The 23821-nt window shown below is 39.2% G+C and overlaps 1 protein-coding gene across 2 annotated transcripts in view; it reads right to left on the bottom strand.

Moving 5' to 3' along the window:
- The window catches only part of TUBGCP5 (tubulin gamma complex associated protein 5), a 28869-nt gene that overhangs the window by 4123 nt on the left and 925 nt on the right, over nt 1-23821 (bottom strand). Inside the window, exons 2-20 of one of the 2 annotated variants that reach the window (XM_048494210.1) lie at nt 22844-22897; nt 21739-21847; nt 19616-19712; nt 19271-19347; nt 18415-18538; nt 16855-16969; nt 16244-16333; nt 14527-14620; nt 12724-12970; nt 12416-12618; nt 11017-11132; nt 9675-9943; nt 7852-8050; nt 5426-5614; nt 4625-4807; nt 3379-3463; nt 3121-3241; nt 1518-1699; nt 324-449 (exon numbers count right to left, since the gene is read on the bottom strand). In XM_048494210.1, the coding sequence (XP_048350167.1) occupies nt 324-449; nt 1518-1699; nt 3121-3241; nt 3379-3463; nt 4625-4807; nt 5426-5614; nt 7852-8050; nt 9675-9943; nt 11017-11132; nt 12416-12618; nt 12724-12970; nt 14527-14620; nt 16244-16333; nt 16855-16969; nt 18415-18538; nt 19271-19347; nt 19616-19712; nt 21739-21847; nt 22844-22897 (2680 nt within the window). The remainder of the gene's footprint in view (nt 1-323; nt 450-1517; nt 1700-3120; nt 3242-3378; nt 3464-4624; nt 4808-5425; nt 5615-7851; nt 8051-9674; nt 9944-11016; nt 11133-12415; nt 12619-12723; nt 12971-14526; nt 14621-16243; nt 16334-16854; nt 16970-18414; nt 18539-19270; nt 19348-19615; nt 19713-21738; nt 21848-22843; nt 22898-23821) is intronic. The other variant, XM_048494211.1, reaches the window with a different exon arrangement.

Raw genomic sequence — 23821 nt, 5'->3', positions numbered from 1 at the left:
ATGGTAACTACACAGAATGTTCTGTTTAAAGATAGAAAATCTCTACATATGAAACAGAAATAATCAAAAGAATATATATTCAGTTTTTCAAATTTGTGCCATTTAAGAAACATTTTTAAACCAGGCTTTTAAAAACAGTTTCAGGTCTTATACAAACAGTGTAATCAAAACATTGAAGAAATAAATGGTCCTCAGTCCCCCAAGATAAATCAAAAATGCTATTTCAAACAATTTATAAGAGAGCAAAATAAGACCTAGAGGACATCACTCTGCTCTGTAGCATTTATGTATCAAGTAAAAATCACAAGTTGTATTGAATGTACCTTTTCTCTCAGCAGGCAGCGATCATGAATTGTAGACAAGTATCTATAATGAATTTTAATCAGCTGATCTAGATCTTTTGCTTCTTCTACCTGATGTTGAAACTCCAAACCTGTACTATGAAGAATCTTTAAAAAATGAAAACGTATAAGGATAGTCAGATTTAATACTTAAATGCCTCTTACTGATCACAAAAGTTATACAGAGCTTTTATAATTTCAGTTTTTCTCCAGAGCCACAACTATTCTGATAGACAGAATCTGCTTTCATAATCTACCAATCAACAGGTCTATTAAAACAAGTATATATTTTCTAGAACTTAATAAGTTAATTTGTCAGGTGACAATTCTGTTATCAAGGATCACATCTCCTAAATGTAGGGACAGAGGTGTATAATACTGTAATGTAAGAGATTATACTCAAGAGCAAAAAAATGGACTTTCTCCTCTAATGTCCTAGCACTATGAAACCTCAAGGCAAACTACTGGGCTTAGCTCGCCATTTCTGCTACAAAAAATAGCAGAAGAAAAAAGCAGCTTAATGCATAGAGAATACAAATAGTAGTTATTTATCAATTCCCATCTCCACTAGCAAATCAGGAGAAGGCAGCCAGGCCCCACTCATGCTTGGATCCAATTTCTCTTGAGTACTTCCTCTCTCCAAGAAACAACAACTTAGCAAAATTCAAAATGTGAATAGCCATTAAAGTGAAACTGTAAGTCCAGTTATTAGACTGACCCCCTAAATAAAGATGACGAACTTTCCCTACACAAAGTAAAGGTTACATATACTTGCATGTATGTCAGGGGCTGTTTGGTATGATTAACAAATATTTTTGAGTCTGTGGACACATTTGGAATTCTGAGACAGTGTGGTGGCTGTAGCCCAACATGGTTGCCACAGCAGGCAGAGCCACAAAATGGCTGCTGCACTTTACTTCCCTGTGTAACTTTACTTTCAGTCACACGGGGAAGAGGTTGCAGCTGCTACCAAAGCAGCTTTTTTAAAAATCTGCACAGACAATCAAACTTCCAGTGGCCAATCAGAAGCCTTGCTGGGAAAAAGCCGCACCTGGACCTATCCAGGTTCTAAAAATATTTGGCAATACCAGGAAAAGTGTAAGCCCCATTGGCACCACATTGATGCACTAGACACTACATTCTTAATTTTATTTAAGTTATTGTAGAAATACATACCCTAGTCATTATATAGTTGTGCAGGCTGTTAACAAAATGCATGAGTTTCATCCTTAGAAGGAACATGCGATGAGTTTGTTCTTTTACGGGCTCTGCCTGGGATCCAAATTGAGGAAGTGGGTCCTGTTCAAATACAGTCACTTCTCCTTTGCCCTGAGGTTTTTCCGCTGCACTGACTAACTCTTCAAAGAGGTTCGTACAATGGAAACATAACATTAGGAAAAACACCAAAACCATTTCTATTGACTCATGGCTTCATCTCAAATTAATCTCCAATACTGTTACTATTAACTACCCACTACTTTTTCTTCTAAATTCAGCTATTTAAAGGAACACATGGACTCCATTCAGTGTCAGAAAGACATTAGATCAACTACTGTTTTGTTGTTGTTTTTAAGCCGGAGGCTACCATTTTCCCTCCCAGAAGACCAACGGAACAACCTAAAACCAGCTCCACCCAGCAACACCTGATCCAAATCTGCCTGGCATTCTGTATAACATGAAGACAAGAGGCCTGAATTCCAAGCAAAAGTTATCTCATTGTTCTGTTTGGTCCTACTAAAATGTATTACACTGGCTTTGTTTTTGCATCATACTACTGCTATTATTTTTAACTGAAAAGTTAACAATTTTCCTCAGTCAGGTGTTTTATTTAGCAGCAACTGCTGATCTCAGGGATTTGTTCAAACAGCAAAGGGCAGGGCTGCCTTGAGGCAGTAGGAAGTCAAAGATCAAGACATTATAGTCATATGTGCTGGAACATCCACTGTTCAGTACAACTAAAGAACAGAGGAAATGAAAGGGTATTAAAACCCAAGGCTGAAAGAACAAGATTGTATGGTTATCTTCAACATGTAAGATAAATTTGCAGCCAGAGTTACGTAACTAGCAAATTGCAACTGAGAATCTAGAACATTTCAGCTCCTCTAAACTCTTATGGTTACAAACATCAGATTGAGGGGGCAGGATGTTATTATACATTTATTTACTTCATTTATGCCGCAGCTTTTTCTCCAAAGGGGACCCAAAACAGTTTACATCATTCTCTTCTCATTTGTTTCATTCTCACAACAGCCTTATAAGATAGGATAAGCGGAGAGTGTGCGACTAGCCCAAGGTCACCCAGCAAATTCCATGTGAAGATTTGAATCTGCATCTTCCAGATCCTAGTCAGATACACCACTAATAAACCATATACATCACACAATAAGCAAATCTGCATAACCCGTCACTAATTCAAGTTGCGAAACTCAATTTCCTAGCACAGTTTTGAATCACATAGGCAAAGAGCTCACAGCCATGCTTCTAGCAAACAGACAAATAACCATATGGACCCTCACTAGGATCCACTCAGCAGCAGCCCATCTGTTTGCTCAGTCATTCTATCCTCAACATATTCCTTGCCATAAACACCTGCTTCTCCCTGTATCTTCACATATTCTGCTTCTATTCCTGTTTTCTCTCTCCTTTCTCTAAGGAGGAAGCAGGGGCAGGTAAAGAGAACATTAGGTTCCTGTAGTATCTTAAAGCAGTGTGGCTACAGCACCCCAGTTTTTAAGAGATGTTTCTAATCACACAATTAAGAGCCTATGAATTTCCTTACCATGAAATCTTAACACATCCAAACTGTATTTGGCCCACTTGATTTGTAACAACAAGAGAAACACTTGATTATAGATTTTTTGACACTCTACACTTATAACGATGTCCACAGGCCAAGGGACCTAAGGAAGACAAAAATTACCTTGATGAAATAATTTCAGTTTCCCCCTGAATTTGTTGCATATTACAGTACTTTATATTCAATGCTGTCATTACTTTTTTTTTACTTCAGTTGATAGGCTATTGAAAAAACAGTTACCTTATAACTCAGTATTAAACCATCCAAGGTATGAACAGGAAGTTCCTTTTTGGCGATATCAATATTTTCACATAATATAGACAGCCTAAGTAGAGAAACAGATACTAGATGGTCTAGACAGCAAGACAGCTACCATTTTGCATCAAACACAAAACATATCAGACAAAAACCCCCAACCCAGCTGCAATTCTGTTCCAAACTTTATAACAGAAGATTAGAAGAAAAGCTATGTTCTGAACCAAGTATCTAACTACCCTCATCACGTATCAGTCAGATATTACATAGTTTTAGGAGAAAAACAACTGGGATTTGGTTTTTGAGATCTGTGAAGGTTAGATCATTCTTCCTAAAAATCAAATCAGTTGTCCTTATTACTGTGTTATATAGCTTACACATTGTTAAGTACACTACACAGATTTAGTGCTTGATTGCTGTATATTGTTTTGCTTGGAGTATCAGCCTGGTGCTATGGATACAGGCAGATCCATGCCTGCTTTCAAGTTCCAGTCTGTCATATTTACATCTAGCATATTCAATCCTACCAACTTTTCCACTGGCACAGGAGGAAGCAATAGTCCCTTTTGACATCCCAAAAGACTATGCTAGAAATCACAAAACCCATATGGACCAAAAGGACAAATCTGAATTGGTGGTGGGTATTGGGAAAGACCATTCCTTATTTCTATTTGTGCCCGCAAAAAAACCCTGATGTTTTTTTTCAGCATTCAAATGTTTGCAAACATTATACCATCAGTAACAGCATCAATCTCCCACCATTCCAGATTCTCCTCCTTTTGTAGCAGTGGGTTCTTACTTAAACAGAAAAGGCAAACCCCTTCCCCAAACCCTTCTACTCACTAAAAAAATACCCTTCATCAGCAAAGCCAGAGACAGCACAGCTCTCTAACATTTAAGTCAGATATGTTCATGCCAGCTCTTTTTCCCATCCAGTCAGGGCTTAACAGAATGCAGTCCTGGATTCTTGCTTCCTTTTGCCCTCCTTCACATCCCCCAGCAAGGAGATTAAACCCAAACCAGACTTCTTGAAGATGGCATGTTGATTTCGGCAGAAATTCAAAGGAGAAAAGGGAATTCAATTTCCATGCTTAGGATTTTTTGATTAATATTTGTGTGCACCTGTCGCCAATGTCCCAGAACTGAGCTACGCATTCTTCATCATTTCCCCGTTACACAGTAAAGAGGCTTTTCCTTTTTCCCACTGCAATTATACTTACAGATTTCTTACCTTAAACTGTCTTCTGGGTAACGCTGCCCAACAGCTTCTTGGAGCTGAACATTTAGGAATGTCTCACTCTGCCATGTATCCTTCTCTCGTATTTTATCAAAAATAGATGTGTAGAAGTCATACATGGTATCACCGGCCTCAAGTAAGAAAAAGTTTCTCATTGCCTGCAAGTATTCTACCAGCCTGAGCAAGAAACACAATCGCTTCGTCAGATTTGATTTCATCATATTTTGTAATTCAGTGTTCTAATTAATGCTTCAATATTTATAAAAGAAACCTCTCACATGTATGCAGTTTATGAAAATGAGCAGCCTTAATAAAAGTTCATTAACACAGTACAAGTAAGGTGCCTGATTCAGGAGACCTTGCTTCAAAATATATTATTATTATTATTATTTTAAATTATAAATGGGGTCCGAGTAGCATACAACAATAAATTAACAATTACATAAAATATCCACATAACCTAAGATCTAAAATATAATAACCAAAGAATGAGAGAAAAAGAGGAGACCAGCTGAGTTGGAATACTGTTGCTGCCCTCAACCACAGACTTGGCAGAATAGCTCTGTCTTACAAGCCCTGCAGAATGGTGATAGAACCCACCGCGCCCTGGTCTCATTGGACAGAGTATTCCACTAGGCTGGGGCCAGAGCCAAAAAGGCTCTGTCCCTGCTGAAGGACAGCTGGACAGTTTTTGGGCCACAGATCTCCAGAAGGTTACCAGAAATCTAAACCCAGACTAAGCGTTCTACAAAAACAGACCAGATGCTATAAGTGGCAATATATTTAAATTCTCACCTGTAATCTTTCTTCAAAGTCTGCATTAAATTTCCACAGCATTCCAAATATTGCTTGTCTATGTGAGGATAAAGGCAAGACCTCAATGTCAGTTCAAATGTTTGGCAGGTAACCGATTCAGAGGATCTATCCATACAAACATCATCACCAGCAAACTTCTCATGAAAGTCACTTTGCTCCAAATACAATCTGTGCAACAACAAACATTTGAAATGTCTTTGAACATGGCAGATAGTTACCAAGAATGTAAAACTATGAATGAACTTTTTCACGGTTAATTAGGGTATACTCTACAGAGCTTCCAACAAAGCCAGTGACCTCAGTTCTTAAATCAACTTGCCCAAAGTTCTAAAAGTGACCAAATACTTTGACAGCTTATTTCAAACAAAATCTGTACTGCATTCAACAAAGAAAGGCAGCTGATCTGTTTTCTTACTAGAATCCATACCTAACCATTTTCAAAAATCCCTCAAAAAACTGAGGGGAAAAATCCAGTAACTTTTCCACAGTGGCAAATGATAGAACTTACAGAATGATTTTAATTTTGTTTCGCTGCCAGAGCAGGCAGATTTACCAGTGAGCACAGCTTTGCCCTGGACATCTTCCCTCTGTCCCCCTTCCATGTTGCTGGCTCCTCTAAGTAAAAGAAAAAACGTTCACTCGCACCAGCTTAGCCAAAACACACCAATCTCTGCATTCTATTGATATATTGAGACACTGACAGAGTGTGCTTGGAAATAACAAGCCTCTGTGCTCTTGCGGCAGGAGTACCAGGGAGGGGGGGAGACAATATTGGCTATAGTACAATGTCCCATTCTTCAGCAGTGTGTGGTCCAAGGAATTGATTTGCTCTTTCATTTGTGTCTGTGGGGGGGGGGGGGGGGGTTTGGATTGATAAAATGTCAGTTTAAAGACTAAGCCAGCCATCTTGACTACCAAGTATAATGAGATCTGTGCTTTTAACAATACTGTGGAACCTTGGTTTTTGTTGACTGCGGTTATCGTCGGTTTCGGGTTTTGTCAATTTTTTCCATGAACATTTTGTGTCAGTTTTCGCTGGTTGCCTCGGATTTCGTCGGATTTCGCAGCTTTTGTAGCTGTGCCTCGCTGACCTCGCTGCTAATTTCCTATGGAACTTTCCTATGGAAATCACTGCCTCAGTTTTTATCAGTTTCAGATTTTGCCTATTGTTTTCGGACGGATTACCGACCAAAACCGAGGTTCCATTGTTTTAAGATTTGTGTCTTTTAGAATAAGTTGATGGGCAGAGTTAAGAGAACCAGGCTGGGAGAGTTCTCTGCAGAAAAACTGCACACCCAGGATGGAGTGTCTCCTCACATTTTAGCAAGAAACACAAGGGGAGCTTACTGAAAGCCCACTGTGCAGGGAAGAGTCCCAAGGTAAGTATTCCATGCATAATGGGTCTTAGTGGAGTAAAACTAATGTTTCATATGTAAGGCAGTGTTAAGAAATAAAAACTGAGCAAAATATACACAGGTTATTGTCTTCCAATATGTCCAACAGTATGTTTTAGGTGTGTGACCTCCTCATATTGTCAGACCATAAACTGACCACTGAATACTAGTCAGATTCCCTGGGAATCCTCCTTGGCCTCACCATCACCAGATACAAAGTGCTGCCAACAGGTGTCCCTGTGCAGCCTTTCAATCCTATTCTCTCAGATCTCTGTGCTTTCCAGTCAGGTTGTTTCTTAACTCTTTGGGGCTGAGTTGGAAACTGGTGTCCCTGGCTCCTGCTTCACTGGCAGGCATGCCTCTTCAAGGGTTGAAGGGCCTGGTGTGTCTCATATAGTTGCCTGCCTGCAGTCTTTAATCCCTTCTCCATCCCCCTTACCCCTTCTGAGCTTCTTGGCTCCCTCTTCTAGTGGGAGGGCTTGGCCAACTTTTTTGGGCTGTGCTGAGACTCAACCAACCACATAGGTTCCAGTGACAATCCCTGGTTATCTTGCTATCTGTGCTTTGCCAACTCAGATGAGTCAGCTGCTTTTTCGTTTGGGCACCATTACGCTCAGTCTGCAGTTCTAGTGTATCTTCTTCTGCCTCATCACCAGTTCCCCTGCTCTCAACCCTCTTTTAACCATGCAGCAATCAGAGCAATCCTGACACTGTTACTGTCCCCACATTCTCTGTCTCAGCCATGTTGTCTTCCAACCAGGCTGTCAGGAGAACCCTGACATTGCCCAGACCCCATGGAGCAGTCCCCCCATGGAGAAGCCACCCTGTGTATGTGTCACTTACTCTATATTATGTATGTGTATCATCTTACCCTGTGCATGTGTCATCTTACTCTGTATTATTTCTGCCATGTGAGAAACAAGAACTCCTCAGTATGTGTCTGGAGGAAACATCATAGCCTGATCTTTGATACAGCAGTAAAAATCAATTATTTTGCAACACTTCAATTACCTTGCAAAATTGATAGCCAGCAAGGGATCGTGAACATCATCCAATTCCAAATGCCTCTCTGCAATAGACTGCATCTTTATTAGACTCTGTTTGGTTGCCTGCTGTTCTGTAATAATTTCCTGAACAGGTTCTTCCCCATGCCGCAGCCTTGACTGGACAGATTCCAGAAATAATGTGTACAAGCTCTTCCTTTCTGCATCTGAATCGGTTAGTGAAATATTATTTATCTTATCAATGGTTTAAACCAGAAAAAAAGTAAAAAATTAAGCCCTGATAATGTTAATAAAGCAGGACACAGCAACAACAGAATATAGTTGAACAAGAAACTCTGAGTTTCTGATTCTCAGACATTTCTACATTTATTTATTTTATTTATTTATACTTTAGGTTTTTATACCGCCCCGTCCCCAAAGGGCTCCGGGCGGTGCCTACCAATACATGAATCTTGAACATGCAGGTGACATTTTTTCCTCTAATGCCACTTGTGATATCCTACCCAAAAAATGAAATAGTATTGTGATTTGTATTGTTGAAGGCTTTCATCGGGTCGAATGACTTAGTAGCATAGAAGTTCAGCAGTTCTATTCTGACGCTTCTCACCGCAGATGGTGTACAAACGCCAGGGCTAAAATGCTGCTAGAACACGGCCATACAGCCCCGAAACCACACAGCACCCAAGTATTGTGATTTGACGCACTTCTCTTCTAAAGTCAGAATACTTTATTTGAGTACCATTTTGGTGTTCAAGACTCAAAAGCCAGAGAAGAACATACCCTCCAAACCATTTAAAGCATATTGTGACATAGAGAGCAAGATGCTTCTGTCCCTATAGTAGCTCTTACATCTCTTCAGTATGAATTCCTTCAGTTAATCCAGACCTCTTAAACTATAATTAGCAAAATTATGTCCACACAAATTCCAAGTGGAACAGATACTAATTTACACAACCATGTTTTCATTTCATATTATTACTTTCTGGCAGTCCCCGAATCACTCACAATGCTAATTAAGTACTATTACATGTTTATTATTATTATTATTATTATTATTATTATTAGTAGTAGTAGTAGTAGTAGTAGTAGTAGTAGTAGTAGTAGTAGTAGTAGTATGCTTGTATACCGCCCTCCCCCGGAGGGCTCAGGGCGGTGAACAACAAAATATACAGGTAGAGCACAAAATAAAATCAATAGACAATCAGAATTTAAATAAATAGTTATGGCTCTATACACATTAAAACCAGTCCCCATTAAAACACAGCATTCTAATACAAAACACAACAGATGGCAACCCACTACTAACCCCCTAAGAGTTTGGTTCTTGATTGGCCAATATTCACTAATACAAAGAAATGTACTTTCCTGTGTACACTGGGACTACTTCACACCACTTCCACATGAAAATCAGGCAAAGGCAGAAAAACCAACATATCATCTACCCCTGGAACTCCAACTTACTTAGATGACTCAGCCGTTAGGACAATAAGCAGTATACTAGACATTTCATGATCTGAATGAAGCCTGTTTTCTGGACTGACTGTAAATCTTTACAGCCATCAAATATTTTAATTCAGATACAATAATCACTGAAAATTTAAGCTGTACAAGTGGCTTACAGTCAAGAAGGCAAAAATTAATGCTAACTGTGAGATATAGGTAGTTGTATTTCAATGTAGACATCGGTTTAAGAATCTGCAATAAAACATACCCAGTTCCACCACATGTGAAAATGCAAATCTATGCAATGCTAGGAAACCAATGACGACTGCACATCAGCAAAGACCAAGACTAATTACAGTCTTATCTATGCAGCCTATTTTTTTTTACCTCTTGATGATGCCTGCTGTGAAGAGCCATCCGTGCATTGCAAGTTCTTTAACAACTGCATGGACTTTCCAGCCATTATGATCTGCTTCAATACTGGTTTTAGAAACGAGACCATGGTGTGTTGCCTGCTAGAAGGTGCCTGATCACTGCCAGAACTGGCACTAGCATTATCGCTCATCTTCTCTTCATTCTCAGTCTTTTCAGATACACTATACAAGGTGTAAGTAGCATACCAGAAGTCCCTGTGGTTAACTAGAACATTTTTATTTCTGCAAAGACAAAAATGAAGTCATTAAGTTTCCCTTTAAAAATCCTGTTCCCCTATTAACATGTAGTGTGTTGAGTGAAAATTATCAAAGATTATCTTAACTAGGATGTCAACTGGTGGAGAAAACCATTCTATGGTTTTTTTTTGATTGACGGTACAAACAAAAGTTAATAGTATGCTCAGAATAATCATATTAACTGGTTAAAAGCATACTCTATATCTTCACCCTGGCTTTTATAGACCAACAGACAAAATGCATGAAGCTGTCAACTGTCTGCACAACACTATGGAGAGCTTTTCAAAACAGTCAACCAGAGCTGTGTTTTTTTCACTCGTATACACAGTCGCAGCCCATTTCCCTAAAACTGTAACTTCATATTAGCATACCCGTGACATAATGTTTTCACGTACTCCCCAAATGCTCTGGAACATACCCCCGAGTACTGAATCTCTGAACTAGAGTGAAATAGTACTACCAGCACAAAATGGCCATGAGATGAAGAATCATGAAGAGGATCACTGAAGTGATAAGCACTACATTCAGAAACATGTCAAGGAACAGGTCATTATTTCTCTAGTTCCACAAATCTATCAACTGTCAAAAATAATCTTTCTTCAGTTAGTTAATACTGAGAAGACGTTTTACAAAGCTGACAACAATCACCTACAGGGTGATCATTTTGCCTGCAAACTGTTTTAATTCTAATGCTACCACATACTTAGAGAAAATTAGTAATTGATTTTTTTCCTCCAAGAGGTACTTTACTAATAATTTCATGAATGGCAACTGTCAAATCAAATTGATTTTGTAGAACTAGTTTCTAGCTCATAGTGCTGATATTTCCTTTAGATGAAGATAAAGGAAGAGCAAAAGTCAGTTGCTTATTTTGACTCTCACAGAGAGCAGGATACAGAACAAAGCTCCATGACTGCACAGGATGTGTGTAGCCCGCAAAAAAGGAAGTCCCTTGCAGATGCAGGGATGCTTGAGAAAGCACAGCTATGGTCATCTAGTCAGGATTTGCTCTCCTAATGAAAAGCACTGTGTTTCATATAAATGTTCATTAACTTTACCTTTGAATTATAAATTCTTTAGCAGGATCAAACAAGTTACCATGGACAATCCACTCATCCACTGTCTGTAAATATGGTCTTACTGTTTCAACCCAGAGTGAAAATAAAAGGGATACCTGCAACAAAGTTTTTTAAACAAAGGGTTATTAAAGTGTTACAAATATGACAGGTATCTGCTAGATATAAATTACAAAAGCAGATGTATCCTCCTTGTCTGACAGGAAGGCTTTCAGTTTAAAGTAAAAAAACAAAACACACGAAACTGGGAAGTGAATCATCACTGCCCAGAGTAAAAAACCACCACTCCCAGCTAATCTTACTCTGAGAGATTGAGGGACCAAGCCTCCAGCCCTACTTGGCACTAATCAAAAAGCCAGCTGCAAGGACACTTGCAAGCTGAGTTCCACAAACAATTACTTTGGCACCTGTAGCCAAAACAGGCCAAGGTACTGTGTGCAGACTGAAGTCCCAAAACCCAAACACCACAGGAATATGATTAACAATGTTCAATAAAAGAACTGTGTGAAACTATTACAATTTGGAAGCAGTACAAAACAGGGAAGAAAATGATAAAACTAAATAGCTAACCTGGAATGCTTATTTAGGCTTTGGTCCTCTGACTTCTTACAGAAAGCTTTAAAAGGGATTACATAGATTCATGGAGGAAAGGTTTATTCTTGGCTGCTAGCCATTGTGACTAAAGGGAACCTCTGTATTCAGAAGCAGTAATTTAAAAACATTAACACCAGGAGGCAAGATCAGGGAAAGGCTTTGGCTTCTATGCCTTGTTGTTGCACCTCAAGAGGAACTGGTTGGCCACTGGATAGTGGACTAAATAGCCACTGGTCTGATCCAGCATAGCTATTTGCACCACCTGATCTTGAACACCTCCCCAGTACACAGTAGTACATGACTGAGGTTCAGAAAAGCCCATGCTTATTTGCAAAGTGTTTAATACATGGGCCAGAGAGGGTTTTAAAAAAACACACAACACACACACACAGCAAGGGGGATATAATGGGGGAGGCTGCCATTGGAAAAGCAAGAGCGGGACCTGAAAAGCCACAGCCCACATATGAAAGGCAATGCAGTGTTTTAAACCCTTGCACATATTTATAAATAATGATTTGTAAAACATCTTGCAAAAGGCTGCAAGCACTTGCATGCAGAACGACCTTCACTGTGAATAATATACTGTTAAGCGCAGAGCTAAGACAATGGTCCCAAGAACATTAACCACCTGCCATCTGTAGCAAGACTTGCACTTTCACAACACCTGGAGAACAGAGTGAGATTTCCAGTCATGTAATTCAACAGATTTATAAGTTTTCTATTCAGTTGATAGCAGTAATTGTTTGTTTCTCTACAAGAATTATAATGAAGTAAGAACTTTACATACTGTTTGTTCAGAGGCTTCTCCAACGTTGTCATAGTCAAGGATAGCTTTGTACAGGGTATTCAGCAAATGAGATGCTCGTACAACGTTGCGAGTGTCAGGTGGTACTTCTGCAACACCAGTGCTAAAAATTTTATAAAGTACCATCAGCTGCGCTAGTCGATGTGACAGTTTATCTATGACTATGGAAAGAGTGATTGTTGTGTCTGCAAAAAACAGATGCATTCACTTTTTTAAATCCATGGATCTTGCATGTTCACACCAGATTAATAGTTTAACAAACTTCTCTGCTATAATAAAAAGTACTTTACCTTTGTGGATAATGCACTTCTCAATTTCAGTCAATTCTCCTTTGAAACTAATGAAATACTTATAGAGAGCCAGCATGAAAGCTTGATAGGTTCTAAATGGGGCTTCTGCACATTTCTTAGGAGTGGAAATGGTTCCAGGCAGTATGCTTTCTGAGCTGTGACCCATCACTTCATCAATGAACTTCTGCAGTCTAAAAACAACCTGACCATATGCTGCTATCCGCTCCAGCACGGATCTTAAGGAATTCTATGAGGGAAAAAAAGATCATTCAATATTGTTTTCTAAGGAAAAGTAATATTGAAAAAATGTCCTGGGGGTTAGAAAAGCTCCAAAATTATAGAGGCAATGTCTGCTTCTGTAAGAAAAGTGTGCCACTGAGATCTCACAAGACTACACAGTGAGGTCTTGCTGGCCATCTGGGGTGTTGCTAGACAATTCAAAACCATGATTGCCAAGGACTCTAAGCTTCAGTTAGTGTCACAGTGCAGGGGAAAATGGAAGAGAGACATTAAAAAGATTAAACACAGGAAGAAGGAAAGGTAAACCTGGAGGGGGAACAGCTAAAAAGGGAAAGATGGGGATTGGGAACAGAAAAGGATGGACTGATGCAGATTACCTCCGGCCACCTCACCCCCGGTGGGAGAAGCATTATGCTCAAAACATGTCAGTTCTAATGCAATTTATTAATTGCTAAACCAGAGGGCTGTAGTGAGATGCCTATTCTCTCTCATAACCAATTTCTGACAGTTAATTAGTTTTCTGAAGACAGTTCAGAAGTTCTATTTATTCCAAATGTCAAGAATAAAATACTTCTATCCCAAATATCATTCAATGTTATCTTTTAAGATTTTTTGTTAACATCAACCATAAGCACTCTTGAAAGGATTAAATATAAAAGAATCACAATAATACAAAACCCACTCCCATATATCAATGAAATTGGAAACAGAAGAACATGTCATCTTTTATTTTATCTTAAATTTAAAAATAAAATACAATTTCTAAAATGCTCACCAATCTATTTTTAAAAAGACAGCCTCATGCAACCCAGACCTGAGAGATCCAAAGGGTTTTCAGGGCATCACTACCTTACACATGTCCAATTACATAAAAATCATATAATTCTGTTCAACTAATTTGCCTCTCTCTGAAGAAGTGATGTAGACACCTCGGAGCATTGACTGCCATATTTCCAAGAAATGCTTATTTCAAATCTATGTTCTACTTATTATGTAACATTTAATAAGGGTATATTCATAAATTATCTTTCTCAAGGATGGAACAGTGACCCATACTGACACACCAAGAAACAAATATGTGGTTGCAGAAATTCTGTACCAGAATCTATAATCTATACCAGGAGTGGCCAACCTATGTAGTCCATGAACATCTGGAGTGCCATAGGTTGGCCACCCCTGATCTATACCATTAACTATCAGAGCTTGTGACAGGGTCACTGAGTGAGGGAGGCAGTGGCTGCTATATGGAAAAATAAGAAAGGATGGAAGGGAGAGGGTCCAGGCACTGCTAGAAGGAAGCACAGGATATATAAGAGGGAAAGGTAATGGAAAAATTAGCTATCTACCCACACGTCCTTAAGGGTCTCCCCACCTGTCAAATCTAAATTGCATGATGCTTTCATTGCAGGTTTTATAGAGCACATACAATTTCATTTCTATTAATAACCCAGAACAGGAAACCAAGATATATGTCAGCTATGACTTTTGGACATTTTAAAAAACTACTAGAACTTGGTACTTTCTATGGCAAGAGTAATTACTGAATCAGATCACTCAACTTACATGGGTCAAATGGGTTACCATGATATCATTTCTCACAGTAATCTTTCCTTCATTTAGCTGAAATATAAAGAGGTTTTTTACGCCAGAAAGAAGCCTGTAAAAAAGGACAATACAGACACTTAGAATAACCTTGCTTATTAAGAGAAACAGTCATACCCTTTACATACCCACACCCACTAGGGAGAAGAATATAATCCAGCACAAAGCAAGATCAATTGATTTCAAGAGAAATACCCCCGGTATATTCATGTTATTGTGTTGGGCCACAATTTGTTTATGAAAAACTGGTAAACTCTCCTTTATGTTGAAGAAAGAGCTTATTATTTTTCCAAGTTATAATGTAATGTGTATTATGAAATTAATTTCTATTTCAACCCACTTTGGGGTTGATATTATGGCTGCTTCCACACGGCAAAGATTCTTTGTGTTGCTTCCACCCTGCCACACTAGCAATAAAGCTTTCACACATGGGACTTTTTGTGCATTTTCCTCAGCCTCTTTTTCCCAGTTTCTTTCTTTCACATGTACTACACAACAATTCCACATTGGCTCTTGAGGATGTTGTGCTCCTCATGTTTGCCTTGATTTAACACCCACCCTTTGATGTTTTCTTCATGCACATGCTATAATGCTGTAGCAGTTCTGTTTAAATTAGAAACAGACAAGGGGTAATATGATTGTTACAGCATCTATTCATCTATATTCATCTACTGATGTTTATTTTAATAGAACCGTTACTGCAATATGTCATTATAGCTACAACAATTACTGAGTTTAAAAAAACTCAAAAAGCTTTCCAGTGGCATTGCAGAAAAAATCATGGGAAAATGGCATGTGCAACAGGCTAACATCACGAAAATAACACTGATATGGGTGGGACCTTTACAGGGTAGCAAAACGTGCACCATTCCTTCCAGAAGGCATGCAAACATGCTTGGATTGTATCACAAATTGCCAGGATTAGGGAGGTTTACTCCTGTGTTTCTGGCTGGTTCTTTTCTCCAAATACTCCAAACGGCTGAGTTCTCAAAGATTTTATTGTAAAATTAAAACCAATTCCTGTTACAGAGATTTCTTAAAAAAAAATTTTTATTGTATCATTTGACTATTCCTTTTTATATTAATATTCTTCTTCATTCATTTTCAAACAATACATTTCCCCCCTTTCCCCCTCCCCTCTGTATTTTCTTCATAGTTTTATCAAACAAACAGCAGTTACAGTGATTTCTCAGCCATGAACATTCTCGTTATCTTTTCTGTTTGGATCTCTAGCTAAGAGATGCATCCTCTTGGTCAGCCCACGGCAGAATCTAATTACCTTTGTTCCTTTACCTCCCAGGAGAACTTCCTTCCTGCCATGTGCTTCTAAACAATCATTTGATCTAAACCATTTGGTTATTCACTTTGGTTTCTCTGAGGATTAAAGGTTTTTAACAGGCCAGTGTGACTTCTACTAATACAGTTACAGGACAACTTCATCACAGACTGCATTCTTCCCAAAAAGATTAAAATAAAGTAGGTCCAGGAAAGAGCATACCGAGCATGAGGAAAACTTGGAAACAGGATGGATACAGTACAATATGATGGGAACAGTAATTTCTTTTCTGAACTTCAGTGTACACCTGTACATCAAATATCAAGTGAAGACTTACAGAATTAAGATTCTACAAACTTGCAATGGATTTCAAATGGCAACTATTTTCAATTTGCTGCTTACCAAATGGTTTCACGAATCACCTGTGTTTCAGTGACAAGTATTCTCTCTTCCGGCACATACAGAGGATCACTGTTATATAAGTGCTGCTCCCTAAACATAAAAATTACATTTTGTAACAACTAGTATTGCTACTATAGGATATCAAGTACCATTCCTTTTAGTCAGCTTTTCTACAGTTATCAAATAAGTAATTAAAGGAACCATTCACCCTTTAAAAACATTCAGAAAGGCATAAATATATGAATCACTACGCATTCATCACCTGAAAAATTCTTATAGGTTTTTAAAGCTATTATACTACTTTTACATGAAAGTCCAGTTGTTGAGAATGATAAGGCACACACTTGGCTCAGTAATGCTGCAGCATCAGATGTTCCCAGTTATTCAAAGCTCTTCTATCACTGAATTATTACAACTACTGCATATATACTTGCCACCAAACATATTGCACACAGGAGAGGGATAAACAGGAAGACAGGAGAAATAATGTAATATAGTATTTCACAGTATGCAGAAAAAACTGGGAAAGAGTTCTGACATATTATTTTGCAATAGCAATTATTTTCATCAAGAATGAACCGCTTTGGAGACAAACTTTATTGCCTTCTTACCATACAGCTGCTAAATTGGAATGAAAATGAAGACTATGGGGAAACCGAGTCACTCTGCCAGTCCAGTACTGAGGAACTACATGCTGCTCCAGCCAGGTGCGTGCATCAGGTTCCCCTACAAAAGAGACATTTCGCTAAAGTGAAAGGTTTCATTTACACACAATGGAGACTTCTGGGACTCCCTGTGGCAACTGTTAATGCAAATAAGAATAGCACATAGATGCCCCGTGTAACAAATCAGACCCTCAGAACAGAGGTGCTGTGTAGCATATTGAGACAGGGCTAAATCAGGAAAGTCCCACTGGGATTTCCTCAAATCAGGGACAGAAGTCTAGCATACAGGGAAGAGACACAGACCATTTACAGAGGATCTGACTAACTAGTTAGGATCCCAAAGCAAGTCTAGTATAATCCCCCTCCCGCTTTTCCAATCTCCTCCCCAATAATGATGAGGGGATGAAATAAAGTGACAACAGATGTGCAGACGGAACAGAAGCAGAACATGCCAGTTCAATGGTTTTCTCCTTCTAGTTCAATCTGTTATATGCTTTGGTGGTGGAACGTGCTGTCAAGGCACAGTTTACTTAAGGCAGCCCTATACAGTTTTCAAGACAAGAGACCAAGAGGTGGTTTGCAACTTCCTGCCTCTGCATAGCAACCCAGGACTTCTCTGGTGGTCTTCCATCCCAGCACAAACTCCAACTGTGCTTAGCTTAACTTCCACAGTCTGATAAGATCAGGCTAGCCTGGGCCATCCAAGTCAGAGCTGCTTTGGGAGATGGTATCAAGAAAAGCACTGGGCTTGTGATAGGGAACCTGGCTGCACTCCTCCACAGTCCATGACATTCACATTGAGAATCAGAATTTGCCTCAGGGCCCAACCAAGCAGTCCTGGCATGAATGGAGAAGTTGACAGAAGCTGCATCCTTTTGTGCCTTACACAAGGCTGTAAGGCTTCTGTAATCTTCTGCTGTGATCTTCAACAGCTAGCAAAAATACCCGGGGCCCATGCTCTTATCACCATGGTTTTTGGGGAGAAGTCATTTGTACCAACTACTATTGTTTGCTCTGCTCCACAAGCTAATTAACTTTTATTAGATTGCTCAAGCACTTACCACACCATTGCTCCTTACAGGTGGTTACAAATTTCCTGGGCTTAGTGTTTCAAATGGTTGCAATTTTAACTTTTGGTGGGTTATGTTTTTTATGTATTTGGAACCATTTCTGGTCAATGACCATATAAATAAACTGTAAACTAAACTGCCAACTACCTGCTATTGTTCCAGCAATTATGTAAGGACTTTTACCAACATTGCAAAAACCACTGTTACATCCCAATAAGGAAATATCAATAATTGCACAACTGCTCCAGCAGTTAAAATGCGGAATTGTCATTTCTTTAATTAACAGATGCACTTTGCCAACTTGAACATGTCAGCTATACAGTTTTGCTTACTTAAGTGTTGAAAGCATCAGCGACACACCCCATGGTAGTAACTGAGACTGTGACATTCCATTCTGATATAATATCCTACCAAAACAAAGTTTTTGAGAACAAACCTTTCCAAGTGACATGAGACACTGCCTTTTTGTTTTGATCTTCTTGTGGTGTCCTGTCCACTTGAATGCCAGAGTCTTCCCTGCTCAAAGGCTCAGTATCATCATCACTTATGTCAGACCACTCCTGGAAAATTACCATACAAAGCAAGTTTATTTTTAAAAAATGGATAACTTTCTCTGTCAGCATGTGTTCTATCATGACATGGTGTTACATGTTCTTATTTTATCTAGTGTATTGTAACACACCCAACAAGCAAAGCACATTTTGTTAACTGACACTCAGTTAACCAGAAAGCTTATTTAACCAGGATGTCCACCCAGAACACTGGGGTGAACATTTTGTTAACCAGCATATTTGGTTAACCAGGAACTATATTACCCAAAGGATGTCAGTTAACAAAGTTTTGTGTATATCCAAATTAAAATCAAGGCTTTTCCACGAGCAAACACCACCAAAGCATTGCAATAGCTGCTTTGCTCAAAGGCCCATGAGGCTACCATTCTACTTCCAACACTGGCCAACCAGATATCTCTGGAAAACTTGCAAGCAGAATGGGGGGGGGGGGGGGGAGAGATCAACAGTTCCCTACTTCCTGAAATTAAAGGAATGCTACATCTCAACATTCTTAATTATGTGGCTAGTAATATCTCCTGACTTACAGGTTTTGTTTTCTCAGTTAGTCAGCAACACTTAAAACCTCAATATTATCACAGCAGCAATGGCCTAGAGCAGTGCACAACTTTATACTATCAACACAGACAACAATCCCTCTAGCCTACATTTTGTGAGAGCTTTTCAGGACCAGAGGGAATACATTTTCCTCAGTCAGTTTCATAAAACAGAATTCTCTATTACCGGTGTTTCAATATCAGGAACATAGTCAAGTTCTTCACCTTCCATCAAGTATTTTCCCCAATCAAATTCTTCTTTTTCTGTAAGAGATATTGACTTATGATCAACAGCCTCTTCAATAACTTCCCCTTCCGTTCATTGCAATTATGGGAGGATTAAGCAAGTATGCTGAATTACTGCTGATCTGATTTTTAAAAAGAAATACTAGTAACGTACAACTAAACAAGTTATTATAATTCAGAAAATAAAAAGGCCTTGACATGAGTTACATGATATTACAAAAGTGACAGGTTTTACACTTGATTTGTAAGATACTTTCAATAAACATAAGTAGTAATTAAGACCTACCCACTTCTTTCTCTCTAGGTTTTTCAGCATAGCTGGTATTGGAGGGGGACTCCGATAGGCACAACAGAAGGGAGAGCATGGCATAATGGGTAACTGTCTTGAACACAGAACAGAAATAAGAAAATCAGTGAAGGGAATAAGTTTGTTACAGAAACAGAGTAGACCTTCCTGATACAGACACATGCAATACAATAGGTTTACTGATTCACCCAAGAATATACTGCAGGAAGAGAATCAAGATACATAATTAACAAAAAACACTAGACTGCATAATAGTGTATTTCAATTTTCAAGTAGACCAGAAGCAGAACACAAACCTGGTTTCTAAGGTTCAGGGTCACTTCCTAGTGTTACGTCCATTCTCCTCATACTGATTTAGAACACTCTTCAACCACTTTTAGCATAAGATGTTCTTTCTAGCAAGAGTTACCCTTGGCTTGCTTTATCTGGAAACTTCCGAGTTTAGGAAATTACTTGAAAAACAGAAGTTTCTTCCAGAGGCGTAGCTGGGCCAAACTGCGCCCGGTGCGCATTCTACATTTTCTGCCCCCCGCCCCCTTCCCATACTTACCTTACTTCCTTTTTCAGAACTTTTCCAAGCTTCAAAAGGCCTTGTTATCAGTAAAAAAAAAAAAGGGGGGGGGCTGATGGGAACTATACTTCCCAGGAGACCTTGTGAGTCCCAAGGTCTCCTGGGAACTGTAGTTCCTCAGGCTGCTTGTACTACGAACAAGGCCTTTTGAAGCCTGAAAAAGTTTTGAAAAAGGAACTAAGGTAAGTATGGGAAGGGGCGTGGGGGATGCCACAGGGGGCGCGCAAGGGGGGTGCGGGGGCACCGTGGGGGAAGGGGGAGGGGTCTGGGGCGATTTTGTGCCCCCCGGGCGTGCGCCTGGTGCACGACGCACCCCCCAGCCCCCTTGTGGCTTTGCCACTGGTTTCTTCAAGACTTTGCCAATGAATTAAAAAATGTTGCTTTTCTTCACATTCTGGATAATTGCTAAACTATAGCCAGGGTGTCCAAAATAAAGGAATAAGTATTTTGCTCACTGTAAATAAAGTATTCTTTTTTACTTATTACTATATTAAGTTGACATAACATATTGGAATGATTTCTAGAATCAAAATACTTTTGTCTGTTCCTTCATTGTAGCAGATGTAGCTGTAATGGCATGCTGTTCATTTACCAAAGTCATCAAGACCTCTTAAACAAGTTAATTGGGAAAAACATTCCTTCTGGTGTTTGAAAACGATACCACCTTCAAACAGTTGGGATAACAATCTGTGCTTTAGCTTAATTAGAGGGGTGGTCCCATTGATTCAAATGTATCACATGGATTAGAGTTAAGCTATATTAGTTTTAATGCGTTATTGAGAGATATCTATCTTGCTGCTTTTTTGGCCCAGCCATTCTGCTATGCTGTATCATCTCTCTGTTTGAACTCTGCATTCCTTTGGATTTCTGTTCCTGGCTTCAGATTTACAGCTTGCTACATGGAACCAAGACAAACGCAGAAATGAATTTCCCTTACTGGATATTATTGGGACTTGCTATAATCCTTTTGTTGACAGCAATTTTTCAGCTGATGTTCCATCTGCCCCTGCAAATATCAATGCACATGAATTGCTTTGTTTCTTTTTTAATGAAGCCAAAAATATTTCATATTATTTTTGTGTGAGGTGTTCGATTCAGAACAAGAGCTCACACATTTGCCCCCGAGTGAGCACTCGGGGATCTTGACACTCACTGTTCCAAATCATACTCCACTGCAAATTCTCTGTTTATTAGAGATGCTTCCGAAATTCACACTCAGAAGAGTATTAATTCACAGTATTAACTTCAGCAACCCAAAGCCTGAATTCAAAGCAAGGCAAGCTTGACAGATGCCAAATTCTTTTCCAGTTAGAATGACAAGGCCAAGCCATAAAATGCCCCTCTCCTTCCATCTCATCTGCCCTGCTTCTAGGGAGAATTCCTGCTTCCTTTTGCCATTTTTTCCTTCTCCTTCCCTCCATATTAGTGATTTGAACTTACGGTGTTTATAGAGCCCAATGCCTTCTGGGAACTGTAGTTCTCAGAACTGATGTTGTAAAAGCACTAACCACAATAGGATAAAACTGAATACCTTTGTTCCTTCAGTAGTGAGAAGAGGTGAATTCAGGAATTCTTCTACTAATCTCTTCCAGCTTGCAGCTTTAATGAGGTCTGAATGAACAATCAGCTTTTCATAAATTCTAATGTTCAAGGATTAAATATTCATCAATTAATTTTTCAAAACAAAAGAGTTAATCAAAACTGAAAGACTCCCTATCCCAATACAGACCCATGGCCCTGTTTATATCTGACTGCTAATACCTGTTAACATAACATCTACTCTAGGTGTCTGGTTGGTATCTACAAGGAAATGGCTTTTGTCAAATAAGAAATATGAGAAACTGTCCACCTGAAGAAGCATGGTAAAGGCCCCACTCCACTAGGCTTGTAAGAGTTGGGTATTCAAGCAAGTTTTTTGTTGAACTCTCATGTTTTCTCAATTGAATTTCTTCTGGTCAATCAAATCTATTTTTGTGACTTGGATTTTTGATAAGTTGGCAATATTTTTGCACTTGCGGTATTAACTGAGTTTTGACTACCACATGTAAATGTTTAGTTTATGTTTTATTTATTCATTCATTAATTCAGAAAATGTATATATGGTTATTCACCATTCAGGCAGTGCCAACCATGGGGCAGAGGGGGGCAGTTTCACAGCAGTGGGGACAGCACTACCACTGCACAGCTATGCAGCCTTCAAAGAGGATTGGGGAGGCATGAAGAAGACGCAAAAATGCAGAATGTCCCAAATTTGACAATTCATTGCTTATTTTGAATTGTGTACATCTACTGTTTTGATGGTGTAAGTCACCGGCAGGCAAAAGTAGTATTCCCGGGATGAAAGCTCTCTAGAAGCTGACTAAAGTTGGCACCACTCCTAGAACACCCCCATCAGTGCTGGCACAGTGGCAGCTTCCGCATTCAGATGTCACAGAGCTGCACAGAGCTGCACAGAGCCCCACCACTGGCATTAATTCCCCTCTAGATGGTGTAGGTGCCACTTACATCATCTGGACTGCCACCTACACTGGCCATGGGATCATGCCGGCTCCAGACCTTCCCCCAGCCCCCTTGGAGGATGGATAAGAATATTTTAAACAAACACAAAGAATTTACTAAAAATAGAATGGTCTTACCCATCTACTGTCTTCTCTACTTTGTGACTGCTGACGTCGAGAAACTGATGAAATCTAGAAGAAAATGACAGAAGAATAACTCTTTGTATCAGAGTGCTGATACAGCAACAGAACAAATTTACAGCAACTTTTGATAATAAGACTTACTTTGCTATTTTACATTTTGTGAGTTGGCAATCCTAGGCAGAAATGAAAGAATAGTACAAGATGATTCTTTATACTGCTTAGGGTTGCCAACTCCAGCCAGGGAAATTCCTAAATGAGGCACATACTCTTTTGCCTGATGTTTGAGTGCCATCATAATTAGAGATGATCCTTTCTAAACTCATTGAGTTTGATGGACTTAGAAGGGCATAAGTTCGTTAGGGTGGCTCTGTGAATGTCCTAATCCATACCACCTTCCTCCTGCATTTCAGAACAGATATCTGCCTGTTCTATTCTAAAGTCTTTGAAACAGTGTATAGTTGTAGGGCTGCATGTATGTATGCTGTCAAGTCACAGCTGATTTAAGGTGACCCATCATGGGGTTTTCAAGGCATGAGATTTAAGAGGTGGATTCTTCTACTTCTGCTAAGTGATCCTGAACTTTGTTGGTGATCATCCATTCAAATTGTTGCCAGGGCCAATTCTGCTTAGCTTCTGAGACCTGGTGAGATCAGGTTAGCCTGGGCCATCCAGGTCAGGGCTAGTTCTGCCAATCAGAACAAAAACAAAACAAAACACTAAAGCTGGAAAATGTACATGACAGAGCAACTGAAATCATCTGGAGATTGAAGCATCTCTCTTAAGGCAGATATACATGAAGCTGTGATTATTTTTTCTATGAAACAAAAATAAAGTGATGTGGTACAAATACATACAATTATGAATTGTGTGAAAACTGAACAAAACAATTTTAGAAAATTCATTGTCAGTCTGGAAAAAGCAGTACATTAAACATAAACAGATCTTAGTACTTTTATAGCCAAGTACTTTTAT

This window comes from Sphaerodactylus townsendi, linkage group LG04 (genome assembly GCF_021028975.2).
Source record: "Sphaerodactylus townsendi isolate TG3544 linkage group LG04, MPM_Stown_v2.3, whole genome shotgun sequence".
NCBI classification, from domain to species: domain Eukaryota; kingdom Metazoa; phylum Chordata; class Lepidosauria; order Squamata; family Sphaerodactylidae; genus Sphaerodactylus; species Sphaerodactylus townsendi.
This window is presented reverse-complemented; position numbering and strand designations above follow the sequence as displayed.